The 16,946-nt window shown below is 38.2% G+C and overlaps 1 protein-coding gene across 3 annotated transcripts; it reads right to left on the minus strand.

The window, feature by feature from the left end:
• Positions 1-1,185: 1,185 nt before the first annotated feature.
• Positions 1,186-16,606, minus strand: scaf4a (SR-related CTD-associated factor 4a). 3 transcript variants are annotated; one of them, XM_066650398.1, is made up of 21 exons: positions 15,932-16,606; positions 15,214-15,434; positions 10,901-10,984; positions 10,660-10,704; positions 10,402-10,563; positions 9,918-10,053; positions 9,305-9,450; positions 8,971-9,147; positions 8,776-8,864; positions 8,542-8,656; positions 7,973-8,140; positions 7,725-7,801; positions 7,453-7,643; positions 6,809-6,909; positions 6,591-6,704; positions 5,684-5,840; positions 4,611-4,717; positions 3,730-3,892; positions 3,487-3,567; positions 3,280-3,372; positions 1,186-3,019 (listed from the first exon to the last, which is right to left on the minus strand). In XM_066650398.1, the coding sequence occupies exons 2-21, from the start codon at positions 15,241-15,243 to the stop codon at positions 2,172-2,174; spliced, it is 3,084 nt and encodes a 1,027-aa protein (XP_066506495.1). In that variant the 5' UTR covers positions 15,244-15,434; positions 15,932-16,606; the 3' UTR covers positions 1,186-2,171. The 3 variants fall into 3 exon arrangements, with proteins under 3 accessions (XP_066506495.1, XP_066506494.1, XP_066506493.1); XM_066650397.1 differs by lacking the exon at positions 15,932-16,606 and having other exon boundaries at positions 15,214-15,756; XM_066650396.1 differs by lacking the exons at positions 15,214-15,434; positions 15,932-16,606 and adding an exon at positions 14,987-15,131.
• Between the last annotated feature and the right edge of the window lie 340 nt (positions 16,607-16,946).

Below are 16,946 nucleotides of genomic sequence, written 5' to 3' on the forward strand. Positions count from 1 at the left end.
TTAAATTATGTCCCTTTACCTGCAATGAATATTACATACATTACAGTAAATCTTTCTGAAATGTTAAAAAAGTGACTTTTTCCACACGATATGAAGGACAGCTGCTGTGTTTAGATGATGTAGAAAATTTAAAATCAACAAAAATGGCATGTTTTTAATCTGCTCTTTATGTGTTTTTCACGATAAATATTTTTCACTCCATTGTCTGAAACTGCTTATCAAGTTTGGGGTCACGGTGGGTCCGGAGCCTACCCAGAATCACTGGGCGCAAGGCAGGAACACACCAGTCCTTCACAGGGTCACACACACACTCACACCTATGGACACTTGTGTTGCCAATCCACCTACCAACGTGTGTTTTGGACCGCTGGAGGAAACCCATGCAGACATGGGGAGAACACACCAAACTCCTCACAGACAGTCATCCGAAATGGGACTTGAACACACAACCTACAGGTCCCTGGAGGACCCACTAAAACACAGATGATCTATTAATTAAAAAAATCAATGCGAAAAAGAATCAAAAACAGCTTACTTGACCACCAAACTACAGAGATGGAAGGAGCACACCTTAATTCTATCAGAGCTCATTACTGTACTCTGAAATTTGAAACAGTGAAATCACACAGTATTTTGGCGCAAGACTGGCATTAAAACATTTTTCGGTAGCTTTTGTTACTGCCACATTTGTCTTTTGTAGTTCTCATGAACATGAATGTTGTATTAATTTAATATTAATATTTAATAAACATTAAGTGTGATCAATGCTGTTTGAAACTTCACTGTAGATTACTTTTCTATCATGAATGCCATTTTTAAAAACACTTTTAGAAATCCAGAAACCTATACAGAAGTATAGTTTGAAGATTCGTATTTTAAAATAATTAAGGACATAGAAAAACTCATTTGAGTGCTGCTGAGGTGTGCAATTCTATACCATCCCTGCAATTTCTTGCCTTCATTACATCTGACGGACATCTGATAATTCCCCAGCACCACACAACATACATTAGACGTATACTGACTTACAAACATCTACCCTTTTCAAGTGTGATATAAACCAGGCTTAAAACAAAACTTTCCCAAACAACAAACATTTAAAAGAATGAACCCCAAGCCTGACATTAGCTTTAAAAGAAGAAGCAACTATAGAAAAATGTTGAATCAATTTGTTCATTTTGGTATGAAAATAGTTTATTAAAACCAAATCCCTATTGCTGAAATATTAAACAGGTTCACATCTCCACAAACTTAAAAATTATACAAACATCTCATTTTCGTACGATGTAAACATAGTAAGTTAAAAACATTACAGCAAAAGGGTCTTTGTCTCTTATTTTAGTCGAGGTTTCCTATCATCTTCCGCGCTCAGGGGGAATACTCAAAAAAAAAAAAAAAAAAAAAAAGACCTCCAAATTCTACAAATCTCATTTGAGTAGTGGAAGCATATTTACAGCAGACTTTTTTTTTCCATGTTTTTTTTATTTCTGAACAGTCTCTCCCAACCTTGGCCCTAGAGTGCATTTGCACTGAATATTTTAGTATTTTTTTCTTGTGTCTAACCCATGTGATTTAACTCCTGAGCAATGAACAAGCTTTGTATGATTTGAAAAAAAGTTTTTACAAATTTCAGTGAAAGTCCAGGACCAAGACTGGGAAACACCTGTATCAAGCTGCTCACAGAAAACAACTTGCAGGGTAGTGCTCCACGATAGCCAGACTCTTATTAAAGTCAATTACACAATAATTGTATTACATTTTAGAATTGGGGCCAAGCATAGGATTTAATGTTTATACAGGTCTTCGCCACAGACCTTTAGGCATCAAATGTCCTAACAGAAGAGTGCTGTTCCTGCATCATTCCTGCTCGTTAGCCTGAATCGTCCAGAATCAGTCTGGATGTGGACATGAAGAAAGCTGATCCCAGAACAGCACACACCACTTCTTAAAAGGCAGTCAGATATGCTTTATTTATTACCTGTTAGGTTTTCTTCCTTACATATCTTGCCTCTCCTTTCAGGTCTTAACCTTCACAATACCATTCTAGACAGTGTTCATATACAATTCAGCAGACCATCACACAAACACCTGCATCCACTCAGATTTAAAAAAACAAAACGGAACAAAAACAAAGTATAACGTGAGAAACACAGTCCATGGCAAAGTGTGGCCTACGATTCTTCAGTCTTACTTTGTTCTGCAGGTTGTTTCTGAATTTCTGCTGCGGGTCCAGGTGTCTCAGCTTCTGCCTTTACTTCAGTGGGAGGGGGCAAGGTTTCCTCCTTGGCTTGGGCGAGTCCTTTACCAGAGTCTGCAGACTGCTCGGAGCTGCTAGAGTCTCTGAGCGTCTCATGTCCGTTGGGCTGACTGCTAATGTTGCCCAGTTTGTCAAGTCTGTCGTCCCTGTCCCAGCGAGTGCTTCTCTCGCGTGTGCCCGGCTCTCTTTCCCTGCGTTTGACACGCTCCTCTCCCTCCCTACTAGGCTCTCTTTCCCTTTCCCCGTCTGGACTCCTTCTCCAGTCCCTGCGTTCTCGTGACCTGTCCCAACCACCCCTCTGGTCCGCCTCCTCATGCCAGCCCCCAAAGCGCTCCCGGCTTTCCGACCTGTCACCGCTACGGCCTTCGCCGAATGGCCTGCGTCCTCCAAACCAGTCCTGATCCCTGTCCCGTTCCCTACCTGGACCAGGACGCTCACCCCTGAAGGTTCGCCCCTCAAGATCCTCTGGTCCATCAGGCCCTCGCGGTCCACTAGGCCTCAGGAATGGAGGCCCTGGAGGAGGGAAAGGGCCTCTAATGCCATGTGGAGGCATGCCAAATCCACCTGGTGGAGGTTCACGATGCATCATTTGAGGAGGGCCCCTAGGAGGCATCATTTGTGGGGGCATTGGGGGCATGCCTGGCCTTGGAGGTGGCATAGGGAAGCGCTGCATGTGGGGAGGAGGCATCACTGGAGGACGCTGGAGTGGCATCATGCCTGGTCTTGATCCTAGAAGCCCTGGTGGATTTTGGACATTCATTCCTGGTGAATTAAAACAAAACTTTTATTTATTTATTTATTTATTAAACACAATCTTAAAATAATAGTTTTTTCCCTTGCAGGAGGAAATAGGACATTTTACTGCATGTAACTTTACATTTATGTCTTTCCATGGGAGAGGACACTTCAGCCATTTCAACTTACTACATGTGCCAACTGCCTGTCAAGACAATGCTGACAAGTGTATCCTATCCCTTAATCAGAACCTTGAAGAATCAATTTACACCCAATCTAACACTCACCTTGAACGGCATTAAACCCATCAGTTCCTTCCCTGTTCATTCTGGGGCCCATGCTTGCTGAGTCACCTGATAATTCCTCTGAGCTGCTAACCACTGTGGGAAAACACTGCATGAGTTACCACTGCCGAAATCAAAAGGTTTAAAATGCATTCCATGTAATTTAGATGACATCCAACTCCACTGTTACACTCTATTTGCCTGTCTAACCTGGTGGCAAGCCCATTCCTGATGCTGGTGGAGGAGGTCCAGAAGAACCAATTGGAGGCATAGCACCAGGAGGGAGAAATCCTGGAATGACAAATCCTTAATGTAATTACTACATACAGCCAACTATTAATTTGTAATCAAATTAACCATCATTCATAAAGTAAAAAATACAAACACAATATCTATTACACCATTACAATACATATATATTTCTTTATTAAAATGACAATGTGACTATCAAACCTGGTGGCATCTGCATGGGGTTAAATCCAGGCCTCATAAATGCACCAGGAGGTGGTGGAACCCCAGGTGGAAAAGAGTGTGGCATTATGTTTATTGGTCCAGGAAAGCCTGGGGGTGGGACACCAACTGCACCAGCAGCCGCTACTGGCTGGACAGAAGGAGCCTGGGTAAAAAGAATATATGTTTTCAGACTACAAATAACAAACACAATAACAATTACATACACTATTATTTAGAATAGCAATATTTTAAAAACAATAAATAGTTGAACAGGAGAGATATGCTTTTTCCTCCTCTGCCAGCTTGGGTGCATGTCAGTATTCAGTATTGTATAGTACTGGGTGCCAGTACAGTATTCAGACAGCTCCCAAAATCCATTTTTATCCACCCATAATCCATTTAAATGTGATGAATAGACACAGAACGAAGTGAGGTCTTTAAAATGTCCCAAATATTCCAACTATGCAATAAAAAGGTAGCATCCACCTCCACCCACCTGCCTCACCTTCAGTGATCAATGTTGCACAACTCTTATGCACATTTTGCACAAAATACACCTCTGTATTACACACTGCTGTTTACCATACAATTCTCTGTACATCTTCCTTAGTTATATTAACTAATTATATTGCTTTCTGGTTTTATGTTGATGTAATATCTGTATTTTTTTTTAAACTTTACATAGCTTTATTTTTTAATCTCCCATTTTTTTTTATTTTACAGATAGATATATACAATCTTATATATCTTTAGGATTTTAATTTCTCTTCATGTGAGTGTGTAGTCATCAAAGCATTTCACGACTTCTTGTACCATGTATCACTATGCTTTAGTGTGTTAGCATTGGATCTGTAGGACATCTGAAATGTAGAAGGTGTTACCTGCACAGAAGGTGGAGCTGGGTTCTTGTCCGGCTGCCCTACCTCAGCCCTTCCATTCTGGGACGATTCCTCAGGATTCTCCAGCTCGTTCTGAACTCCCTTCCATTCTGGAGAAACAAAAACAAAGCAAGCCAACAAGAAAGAGTCAGTTATATCACATCCAGTATTATTACTTTTAATCTTCAGACTAAAACCTGCATTGTAACTTCTTTTGAAAATTACTTTTAATGCATGTAGGCATCAACACTTGATACATCTGTAGTCAGGCATAGCATCCAATTCAAATAGTTACTGGACTGGATGAAAAACATGAACAAGTGTATTTTACAGCTAATCAAATTCTCTCATTTTTGTGGGGGGAATAAATAAATAAACACATTTTTTGTACCCAAAAACAATACAGTCTCTTTCTCAGCCCAACATACCACCCTCTGAAGGGCAATAGGTTCTGTACAGAAGTAAGCAAGTATGTATGAGTAGCCACTTGAGGGCAAATAGTTTTTTTTACCAGCAATTGGCCATTTGCTTATGCTCTGTTTTGTGCAAATATTTATGAAGTTAATTAAAGACAGTATCTGCCTTTCCTTTTTACATGCAGCGTAATTAATTTTATGATCAGTTAAAAAAGTAAAAAATTTTAAAAAATTGTGTCAATTTAAGAATCCAAATATATTATTTGAGTTTGTGTAATTTTTTTTAAATATTTAAAACTGTCACAAATACTGGTTATCCCTCTTCTATTCTATTATAACATTGTGTGTCAGCCTCGAGGAAGACACATTTCTTTTACCTCTAATTACAGTTTAACACATCCCTAACTGTTAGGGGTCACTTAAGTCACTCATTAGAGGAGGAATCATTATTTGAAAAACAAGACCCTGAAGGTTAGTTATATATAAAAAAAAACACACAAAAACAATAAATAAATAAACAAACAATTTCACCAATAATTGAGAGTCAGAGCTAGTTGTACAATTCTTGTATGCTTGTGATGCTTAAAGAATGAAATTCTCACTAATTTAAATTGTGCAGGTCTAAGTACAGTGGTGCTTGCAATTTAGAAGTATTATTACCCGGGGAAAGTGTATCTGTGTCCAGTACACCTCCCTCTCTGAAATCGTCCAGGTCCTCAGCCCTGGCTTTAGACCAGGGGATATAGGTGACACCAAGCTCCACATCCCAGTACTGCTTAAAATCTGACTTTATGCCTTTGTTCAGAGCCCAGGCAATCTTTGGAAACAAGCGAAAGTCATTAGTGAGTTGTGCTGGAGTTTTACTGCATATTTATTGAAAACAGATAATTAAACAAGACACAATTAAAAGATTTTTAGGCTGTCACGATGAGAAGCATCTACACTGCGCGATAGCATTATTTAATATTGTGATGACGTATAAAATGCAAATAACCATCCAATGAAGGAATACTGAAGTGTGCTTTACAGTCTATGTCCAGGGGTAGAAATGGCCCAGGTTTTATTGTGGCAAACCCCTTTACCCTTTTTGGCATATCAAAAAAAATTTACTTAATTATGAAAAAGCTGACTTGACATGTTTTTACAAGGTAAATTTCACACATTGTTTTCTTGTTAAATATAAAAGATCAATTACCAAACCGCATATCCAGATTTGAAAGATCAACTTACTACATTTAGCCTTGACATATTCATTAAAGAGGTCATAATCATATACTTAAATTAATTAATAGTTGAATATCAATATTTCTATGAAAGGCAGGAAAATATATATGCTGCATTTTTAGAGTGCCAGGACATCACTGCTGCACAGTTCAGGTTTAAATGTAAGATTCTGATAAGAAGCGCACTACTATTTAAATAAACCATAAAACAATTTACTGTTGAAATGTTTATACGGCAACAACAATGGAAAAAAACTTTATGCTGGTAGTTTTCAGTTTGATTAGTCAAAAGATTATAATATTGCTCATTAATTACAATGTAAATAAAATTATATTAGTAATACCTTGATGGCTTTTTGGTTGACTTTGAATGTGCCTCTGCTAAGCTTCTGGAGAGCGCGAAACGCATCTTGTCGATGAACCATGACAATATAGGCACAACCTCGAGGGGGAATCATCTATTACACCAATGTACAGAAGACAAATATTATATTGCAACAAACTACAAAATCACTTTCCATTTATTGTATAAGGTTAGGTATAATGCTCTCATTAGGCATACATTTATTGACTCTATCTGGCCAAACTCTTCTAAGAGACAAGCCACATCCTGCTGTTGGGTCCTCTTGTCCAGCTGTCCCACCCACAGAGTTGTGCTACACACTGTTGAGAGAGAGAAAGAGAGAGAGAGAGAGAGAGAGAATTATCACAGCCTAAATTTGTAATATATTTATAATATGGGTTACTGCTCTTACTCTTAGCATAAGTGTCCTTGTTTACAATCAGTTTTCCTTGCTGTCAGAAATGTGGCCAAAATGTAAAGCAATCCTTTACCCAGCTGTGGACTTGCAAGGATCAATAATTTCTAATCTCAGACCTTGAGTTTCAGTGATTTGAATCAACATTGTTAAAAGCTGATAATTTAGGCAGATATGCTTGTTTTTCTTGTTGAATTTGCCTCTGTATGGTATTCTCACATTGTACATGATTTACAAATATTCACCTTTTTTACTGCTCCACTCACTGAGGCAGTATTTCAAAAATGGCATGTTATTGATGTCACGCGACTGACAAAGACCAAGTCACAAAATAATTTTATTTTTTTTCTAATAATCAGACAAAGTTTTAAAATCCATCCACATCTGTGCAAATTCTATCTACTGGCTTATTGTTACAAGCTAAAGTTAGTTCACTGCTACAGCTCACCGCTTAGTGTGTCAGGTTTGATAGGAGGCAGGCCTCTTTGTCTGCGTTCTCGATCTCTTTCCCTGTCTCTTCTCTCCTGAGACCGGGAGCGAGGAGAGTGGCGCCGCCTCTCTCTGGATCGAGAGCGTGAACGCCGATGTCGCGAACGTCTAGAGCGTGAATTTGACCGTGACCTCCTCCTCTTTGGAGATCTGCAAAGTCCAGCAAGTTAGTACCATACCAAAAGCCAACTTAACATAACAGTGATATTTGAAATCCTCATCACATCCCACCTTGAACCTGAACGTGACCTAGACCTCCTGCTATCTGGGGGATGTCTTGAAGAGGCATCTAACCCCACAGGGGGCTCCTGTGACAAACACATTAGAATTTGAAACTAGTATACTTACTTACAAAGTGAAATGTAATAAAATTTCAGAATAAACAAGTAAATAAATATATTTTTTAAATGTAAATAGGACAAATCAACATTCATTATTATTTACTTTACTTACTGTTATTTACAAAAATGAGATTTTACCTGATGTCCTGGCATGAGCTGAGGAAAGGCATCATTCTGAGGAGGGAAGGCTCCAGTGAAGCCTGGAGGAACTGCAGTGGGAGGCTGACCCATCAGAGGCATCATCCCTGGGTAGGGTTGAGGAGGCATTAGGCTGAAATTCTGGAGCTGCCCATTTGGAGGTAGAACCTAGAGCAAAGCAGAAAATAAAAGTGAAGGAAATATGAAAGCTCATGAACACCGTTTCTCATACTAAATTTGGGAATTTCGAGCCAACCAAGAATGACACTGGGATTAAATGATCATTTCCCTATTAACAACAAGACAGTAATATATTATAATAGGGGTAGATGGGCAGTAACTAAATTATTAGGTAATTTCAGTTATTCATTTAATAAAATACCAATAATTTAATAAAAGCCTAAAATAACATTTGTTCTTGTTTCTATCATTAGTTAATAGTTAAATGTGACTTTATTGTTTAGTAATACGTATTACTGACTTATTACTTGATACTTTACCAAGAAGAATCTTTAAAACATGATATTTAAATGCTGCATATTAAGTGACACAAAAAGAACCAAGCATACCTGTTGTTCTTGAGTCATGCTCAACATGTGCTGCTGAAAGTGCTGCATCTGATTGGCTTGAGGAGGGAAAGATGCAGCTACTTGTTGAGCCTGCTGTACTCCTTCAGGAAAGCCACTATGAACATAGAGATAAACCTCAAACACATTAGTTTTAGTAGATCTCTGGCAAGTCTCCACTTTCCCATTAGGTTTTTCTCGGTGATGATCAGCATGAGTGAAAATTTTGTGACATACAAAGCAGGCTGGATGGAGGATGTCTCGTCCTTCTTGCCCTCCTCACCGCCTTCTGGCTCGTCATCATAATCGAAACGGTCAAGAAGTTTCTGAAATCAACAGAAGACCAAACTATTTTACTTCTACCCTCACTGAAAGCATTAAGTCAATGACTTGTTCCAATGCCTCAATCATAAGCCTATTCAGAGAGCTCACCTTGTCAAAAGTGGCTTTCTTCTCTACAGGCTGCGTAACGTGTGGGAGGCGAGGAGCCAGACCAGGAGATGGCTGCGCAGACATATTCTGTATCGGCAGGCTGGCCATCATATTGTTCTCCAGTGCAGGAGACTGGGGCTTTCCAGGCTGCTGGATTGTCTGCAGCATCTGCTGGAGCTGAAGTGAGAATGTATATGTGAGAAAGAAAGTGTGTGTAGAGACTAGGAGATCAGGTTAGGTAAATCATAGTAGTAAACATTTTTTAGCTTAAATGAACAAACATATTTTCCAGTTACATAAATCTACAATATATTGCAGATTCTTTAGGGAGTACCTGCTGGCCTTGAGAGGATTGAAACAGCTGAGCTACAGCAGCAAAGGCATCAGAGTTCTGCAGCTGTGGCACGGATACTGGTACAGAGTTCGTTGATACCATTGGATGGCTCTCTGCTTCCCTGGCTGGGGAAGGAGGGGATGCAGCTAGAAGGAGGATCAGAATAGTTCACAATGTAATTTTCCACAGAATTCAACTTTAAAAAAAAACCAAAAAAAAAACAGGTATTTTCAGACAGTGCAATTGAGAAAACAAACTTAAATTTAAATTTAAAATGTCTTTACAGCAATGGAAACTATGTTAAAAAGCACAGAACAATTAAGCAAACAATATTTTCAAAATAATCAATATTTGGCTCAAGTTAAAAATCTATGCCTAGTAGAAAAAACATGGCAAAAAATATACATCTTGAACTAGGCTTTTGTTTTTGTTTTTTTCCTCAGGAACTAAAGATAATATGAAAAATAGCATGGGTCCTGGCATGGTCGTTCTAAACAGGGATGTTCATATATGGAAACAGAAGTGTTCCCTAATCACTTGGATGGCATGCGCGACAATTTGCCTAATTGAAAAACAATAAAGCTGCACCTAGTGGAAAAGCTCCATAACTCACCCATATCTGGGCCATTGTCAGCTGGACCTCCAGCTGAGCTTGTAGAACCAGCAGCCATGTCCAGGAGTGGCTGAATCACCTCAATCTTAAAAACTCCATTTTTCTGCCACAGGTTCAGGACACGCACAATTTTACTCTGAAAATGGAGAATCAGTTAGATTTGATATGAACCCAGCATATAATGTATTAGCAATGAATAATAGGTATTGTATTCTCTATTTTCTCTATTCTGGTGTTACTTGGAAAAAAAATCTGTTTCCAACAGTGAAAAACATGTCCTCTTTGTCACCATCTTGCCGTGGCATTGTGGATTTTTATATAAACTAGTTTTCCGAATACACTACATATATGATTAACTTCAATTAAATGTCCTAGATTGTAGCATGCTAAAGGTTGTTCATATGATTGGTGAAACTGAATTTATTAACTGAAACATATACTTTTTCTGATGTAAAAGACAAAGAAAGAAGAAAGATATTCTTACTCTGTCCTCCACAGGGCATAAGCAGAGGTTCTCAAACGTCCCTGTGATGTTCTTAGTGAACCTGGGACCGAACACATCTTTGTCTGCACCAAACTGATGACGTGACTGTCGCACAATGGAGTCCACCACATAAAGCCCTGGGACTTTGTACTCAGGTTTGCACTGTAGAAAAAGGGTGAAACATTTAAATGAAACACAAGAGTTTGGTCGAGCAATCACGAAAATTGACAATAGTGCTGAGCATGAAGTCATATTAACCTTCTTGATGAATTTCTCAACAATCTGAACAACATGCTTGTATAACTGGAACAGAGAAACACAAACAAGCATTAATATATCACATCAGCATAATCTCAATTAATACTGTCAACACATTAGAGGTATATATATCACATATCACATCAGAGCGCAACTTGACTAAAATCTATTTTTTTCTTAAGCATACTATTGTATCCATGTTAATTACATCAGAATAACCCTGAGAATATATTAGACTTACTTTAATGGCTTTTATGGCAGACTTTGTAATAGAAATCATCTTTGCCCTGGATATAGGTGGTTTTGACTCCATCAGGGAGAACAACTGCAAGGTAAAACACATTATGAGTTAATGCTACACTATGATGAGGTGATGCAACTGAAATGATTTACAATTTTCAAAGCTATTCTAAAATCCTACAAACCTCTCTTACAGAAACACGCCATTCTCATTACTTAAATAAATAAATAAATAAAAACTTAGCAGGACTTTAAAGTGATTACAAGTTTAATAATGAAAAACAAGCAACAGAATTACACACTGATTCTTAAACACTGCTGTATAATGAAATTATTTAGCAAGATTAATAACAAGAACAAAAGAAGCTTGATAGTGGCTATCATTTTAGACAATTTGACTAGGGATGCAACGATAATTTTATCTTTTTGTAATTATAGCTAAATCAGATTGGATTAAAGCAAGACAAATTCTTGAATTTATAATAGGCAGTCATCTAGAGGGGCGCTAAATAGTGCAGCACCAGGTGTGTTTTGGAGAGAATGGCATAAAGCATTTCCGAGCAATCGAGCGAGGAAGAGAGTGTGTTTGAGCAAGTGTTTGTAATCTTTTATCATCAACAAATTCAGCTGCTGAATGACTCTATATCCATTTTCATGTGTTTTATATAAGAAGGGCTCCTGCAGTGTGGTGGTTGAGTGTAGGGCTGTGCAATATCCTACCATGTGCAATATTTTCGCAAAATATTTTTTCACAGATTAAAAAAGAAAATCAATATTGTGGTTATCGTGATATTCTGACTTGTTTACATAATTACATCATGCAGTTACACATAATATGGGATACATTTGTTACGTGAGTCATTTAGGCACAGAGACTGATACAGAGACCGTGGAAAAGACAAGTGACAGTTATGTGGAGATGGTTTGGATATAAAATATCAGTATTCTAAATATTTTTTATACAATGTCAAAATCATGGTTACGTCAAGTTACGGCTGTTTACAAAATAAACAATAAACATTTGTTGCTTCTTCAGAATGTTTGAAATTGTTAGATTTGTAAAATAAAAATGTAATTAAATATAATTTAAACAAATTAATTTAATATAATGAATATTAATATAAATTCTGTTAAAATAAGGTGTTCTTGAAATGTATAAAATTATTTTCAGTGTTTTTTCATATCACAAGAATATCGTGATGTTATTTTAGGGCCATATCGCCCACCCCTAGTTGAGAGTATCTTTCTGTCATTTAACCGGCTGTGTGTGTGTGTGTTTACACTGCTATCCGTGTGCGCATATACTGAGCATTGCTGATATTGTACATTACTTTTCACCAGGGAGAAATTTAATCCCAGAAACTGTTCTGTGCAGAAACAAACTGCACTTTAGAAATCTTACAGCCAAACAAATGTTGGCACATCTGTTTATTATTCTTATGCTTAACTCATGAGAAATTAGGCAAACAATTTATTTTAAGACTACCTGCAGAATAGTATAATTCAATTTTTCTTCTTTACCTTTTTTAGATTTGCTTGCAATTACACTAGAGGAAGGGATGTGAGAGTGTTTGATTTACTGACTTAAAAAAAAAAAGTCTTACCCGCTGTCAACAGACTTCCCTTTCTCAGATATAAACAGCTTGTGTATCTGTTTAATAGCAACTACTCACATACATACCCAGGTACTAGGCTTATCACAAAAATGTATGCTACAATATAAAAATATTTTCACAATAATTTCTACTGACATCAACATTGCTCACTGTGTTTACTTGTGTGTCAATTTACTTAAGAGTGAATATCACCATTATTTTAACCCCTTGCCATGTTCTGTTCTCTAGTTTTCTCTGGTGTCTTGGCTCTGAGCTGTTATGTTGATTTGTTTCAATTTTATTTTCTTCCATTCCATTTCCAGTGTCTGGATATTCTTAATAACTAGATTTTGGTTAAACGTAACTGCATTATGTCATTATATTAGCATTATATCATTACTATAAATGGCCTTAACATGACAGTAATATATGGTTTATTGCAGTTATTTCTGGGACAATATATCGCACACAAAAAATAAAAGCTATCATAACAAACCTACCAGGTATGCGAAAGTTTGGGAACCCTTGTTCAAATAAAATATTTTGTTTATATTATTTTCCTCAATACATATTAGCAGGTCTTTTTATCCACAGAGTTTTGAGAATGATGAAAATGCACATAAAATATATGAATGGAAAAGGCCCAAAATTCCAAAAACACCCAAATACAGCACAAAGTGTTTTACGCTCAGATGAGGTGAAATAGTTAGACTATCGCTAAAGAGCAAAGGTGCAAAAGAGTGATAGAATAAACCATTACATTTCAGCTGGTTCATACATACTGTGCATGCGACAGTGAGTGCCAGAACCACAGACTGCGTGACCACCATCTTTTAACAGACTCCCCACATTCTCCTTCCTTTTCTGTACTCTCCACATTTTAGGACCACCCTGTTTTCGCAACAGCACCCCTCGAGTGACCACAAACCATTTTACTTTTCTCTCAAAATGTTAAGAACAATCTCTCCACATAAATGACACAGACAACCCAACAAATAAATAAGACATCAATCTTTTTGATATAAAGTGTGCTTTGGATATAAACGGCTGAAAAAATATTAAATCAGCAAATCAATGAAACAATGGAACGCTACTTTCTGAAATGTGTCCCATTAAATTTTTTTTCATCCATGTGGAGAAAATAAATACAATAACCACTGACCGGGGTGGCCACACCTTTGCAAACAGCTGTATTTTTGTGCTGAATTCACCTATTTTAAGCCTACCCCACTATAGACATTGAAATAAAATTTTGCACACAAAGTTTTTTTTATTATTTAAATAGAAAAGCATGTTATTAAATAACTTTAATTAACTTATTCACCTTCTTATCTACAGAGCAGTCAGACTTGAGCATAAGATCAACCTGCCCCAATTTCCAAATATGGACTAGATGGGTATGTGGCACCACAGTGGATGAAGTGCCACCTAATACAGCTGAGAAGAGCTAAAGTAGTGTTTGTGATCAAGAACTAATCAAGCAATTCCAGTACCTGACCTCTCCAAAGCTCTGTGGTTGATTTTCAGCAAATCATCAGAAAAAGTGATCCAACATCTACTATAAAGCCATATTAGAAGAAAATAACCTGTTACTGCAGCACAAAGGCACAAACCACCTTTCCATACCCTTGATATATAACTCCAATATTGATATGAACAGTACAAAATCCACAGAAAAAAAATAAACAAAGAAACATGATTTTACCATCAAATTTTGTCAATTTATTAAAAGCTAAATTTTAAATCGAGTGTGTTGAACTGATATATACTGACATTGAATTATTGTCCAGCCCTAGACTTAAATATAAACGACCTGCAAATTCACCAACTAGGTCCCCTATACTACTTCTACACTGATATAAACTTTAATTTCTAAAAGACACTTTAAAAAACAAAACACTTTAAAATGAATGGCAAACGAATCAACTAAAGCATGAGAGCTCAAAGTACGCAGGATACACAGTTTCTAGTTGCAGAAGTTTCTAGTTTAAAATTGTTATTCATGCATTAAAGTAAAATTTTACTTTAAAAATAAATAAAAAGGCCCAGTGCACCTTTAACTTACTCTCAACGCATTCCGCTGTTGTTAGTATACAAGAACTCAAAAGGCTTTCCACACTGAATGTCAACACAGCCCTCAGAGCGAAGTTTAAGTTAGCTCCTCACCAAATTTTCCGTTCCACCTTAAATGTTCAGGCGCCAGAATGTTAACTGCGGCACCATTTAAGGTGGAACGGGACATTTTGAAAAAGATGCTGGGGAATAGCTAACGTTAAGTTCAGCTTTCTCCACTCTGAGGTGTTTCTGACAGACAGGATAAGAATGTCTTAACGTAAGGTTACAATGCACCAAATAAGCAAAAGTGCAAATAAGCTGGCTTAAACAAATGCTGGCTTATAAAGCCCTGCCTTATACAAATTCAGCTAAGAGCTAACCGCCCACCCACCCACCCACCTTTCTAAGGAAAGGCTCTGAAGAAAAACACAACAGACCGTATTCTGCATTAACGCTCGCTCATCAGCTGCGAAGACCGTACAGTCCGCTTTATGTCTAAATACGTAGCTCACGGCCTCCATCAAAGCGTTATCAGTGTTTTATGAGCAAGGCCCGTGTCGCTGGCCTAAACACCTCGGAGTCTTTAGCCTCGCAGCTCCGGTCACTAGCCGCTATCCACTCAGAGCTCTCTGTACTCTTAACACACAGAGAGCGACTCACTCACCTCGTGGTTAAAAGCGTTGACGGCGTCCATCCTGTTCCAGCTGATCGACTCTTCTCTCCTCTTCTAAAACTGTTAAATAGGCTAAACGTGCTGTTTTTCCTCCGCAGGCCGCGCTAACATGTCCGCGCCGCTCCACTCTCACAACACAGCGCCGCGGCGCGCGAGGCATGGCGGGAGACAGCTACCCGGCTCAAGACCTTCAGGGGGCGCCAAACACCCCCCTATATTAAATACATGTTATTCAGGTTAAAGTAGCAAGCCGCGATTTTTACCACCACAACAGTAAATAATATTTTTGAGTATAATTTAATAAATTTTCTATAAAGTGTAACTCATACGAGGACTCTCATCACGTCGCGTAGCGCGGGTCCGTCACACAAGGTCGGCCACGTTAAATGTAGGGCGGACAACTTTTCAACAAGCCAGAGCCATATGGAGTGATTCAAAATACTTGACAAATGCATAAATGTGTTAATCCGCTAATTAAACACAAGTCACAAATGTTTCACTATTCATAAAATAAATATATCGCGGTTTTGCAATTTGTAAATACGTGTTTAAAAGTAAATACATGTTTTTGATTTTCATAGATGTTATGGGTAAATAAATTATATTTGTTTAAATTTACATTGTATATATTTGTACAGTCACAGTCTCGAAATTAACATTTATTTATAAAACGTTGAATCCAAATTTGTGGATCAAGTCACTCTTTTACCTATTCAGTGAACGTATTTATGATAATTTCGTCTCGCAGATGTTTGGATTTTGAGACTCCTTTCGTGTTTCACCCGATCCACGCACAAACGCAGCGTCATCCACAAACGTGGGCAGCAGTCGAACAAGGCCCCGCTAGATGGCCCTTCTTTTAGGAGGTGTCACAGTCAGTGGCTGATCATCGTTGTAGAATGTTTTTGAAGGTGCCCTAAATTTAACTACGTTAAAGTCCAACAGAACATCCCTGATTAGGCTGTCAAATAAAATTCTTTAAAATCATCTCGTATTTGGACACTAAAACTGGTAAGGGACGCGTTTTATTCCGTATTTTTGAGGTTGGACCGATGTTGCTACCAGATTCGCGTGGCCTGCACGATTTGGACTGCGCATGCGCAGACCTTCACGCATGTGTATTTTAAACAGGAAAAATACTTTTTTCCAAAGCAAAGACGAGTAACATTAAACAAACACAAATATGAGTTAGCCATTCCTCACAGTCCTTTACAGTTTTAAACAAATGGAGCACCAGCAAAGTCTGCTCATTAACAGCTGACAAAAAAGAAGCTATCGGAGCTACCAGCAGTGTATGAAAGCATGATGTTCTGTGCTTGCACAGTCCAAATCGGGCAGCGGCGTAAATCTAGTATCGACACACCGTTAACGGATAATTTGAGACTGAAAGGTGCTGCTCTCCCCCAGCCCGAGAGAGGGGCAGATAATCCACATAAAATGCGCTTCTCGTTGGTCATTATTTTTATTGAGCCAATCAGCAGCCAGCGTCAGCTGTCCATCGTTTACTGAAGCCGCCAATTGTGTCACAGTCCCGCCTACAGGGGTTGCTGTGAGGCGATGCTGAGAACAACAGATCAGTCCTGAAACACTGAGAAAAACAACAATACCCCCTAGGGGTGGCTTGTTCGCCTGCTGCCCACATTTCTGGATAAGGCTGCATTTGTATGTGAATCAGGTGAAATGCGAAAGGAAAGTCTCAATATCCAAAACCCAAAATAATAATA

Source organism: Hoplias malabaricus, chromosome 18 (genome assembly GCF_029633855.1).
Source record: "Hoplias malabaricus isolate fHopMal1 chromosome 18, fHopMal1.hap1, whole genome shotgun sequence".
NCBI lineage: Eukaryota > Metazoa > Chordata > Actinopteri > Characiformes > Erythrinidae > Hoplias > Hoplias malabaricus.

Bases quoted from the DNA above. Each gene is read 5' to 3' on its own strand.
- scaf4a (XM_066650396.1), bottom strand. From the start codon at position 15,070: ATGGAGGCCGTGAGCTACGTATTTAGACATAAAGCGGACTGTACGGTC. The intron at 9,451-9,917 runs GTGAGTTATGGA...TCCTCCTTCTAG, and splicing joins TGACAATGGCCCAGATATGG to CTGCATCCCCTCCTTCCCCA. The intron at 3,893-4,610 runs GTAACACCTTCT...CTTTTTACCCAG, and splicing joins CAGCTCCACCTTCTGTGCAG to GCTCCTTCTGTCCAGCCAGT.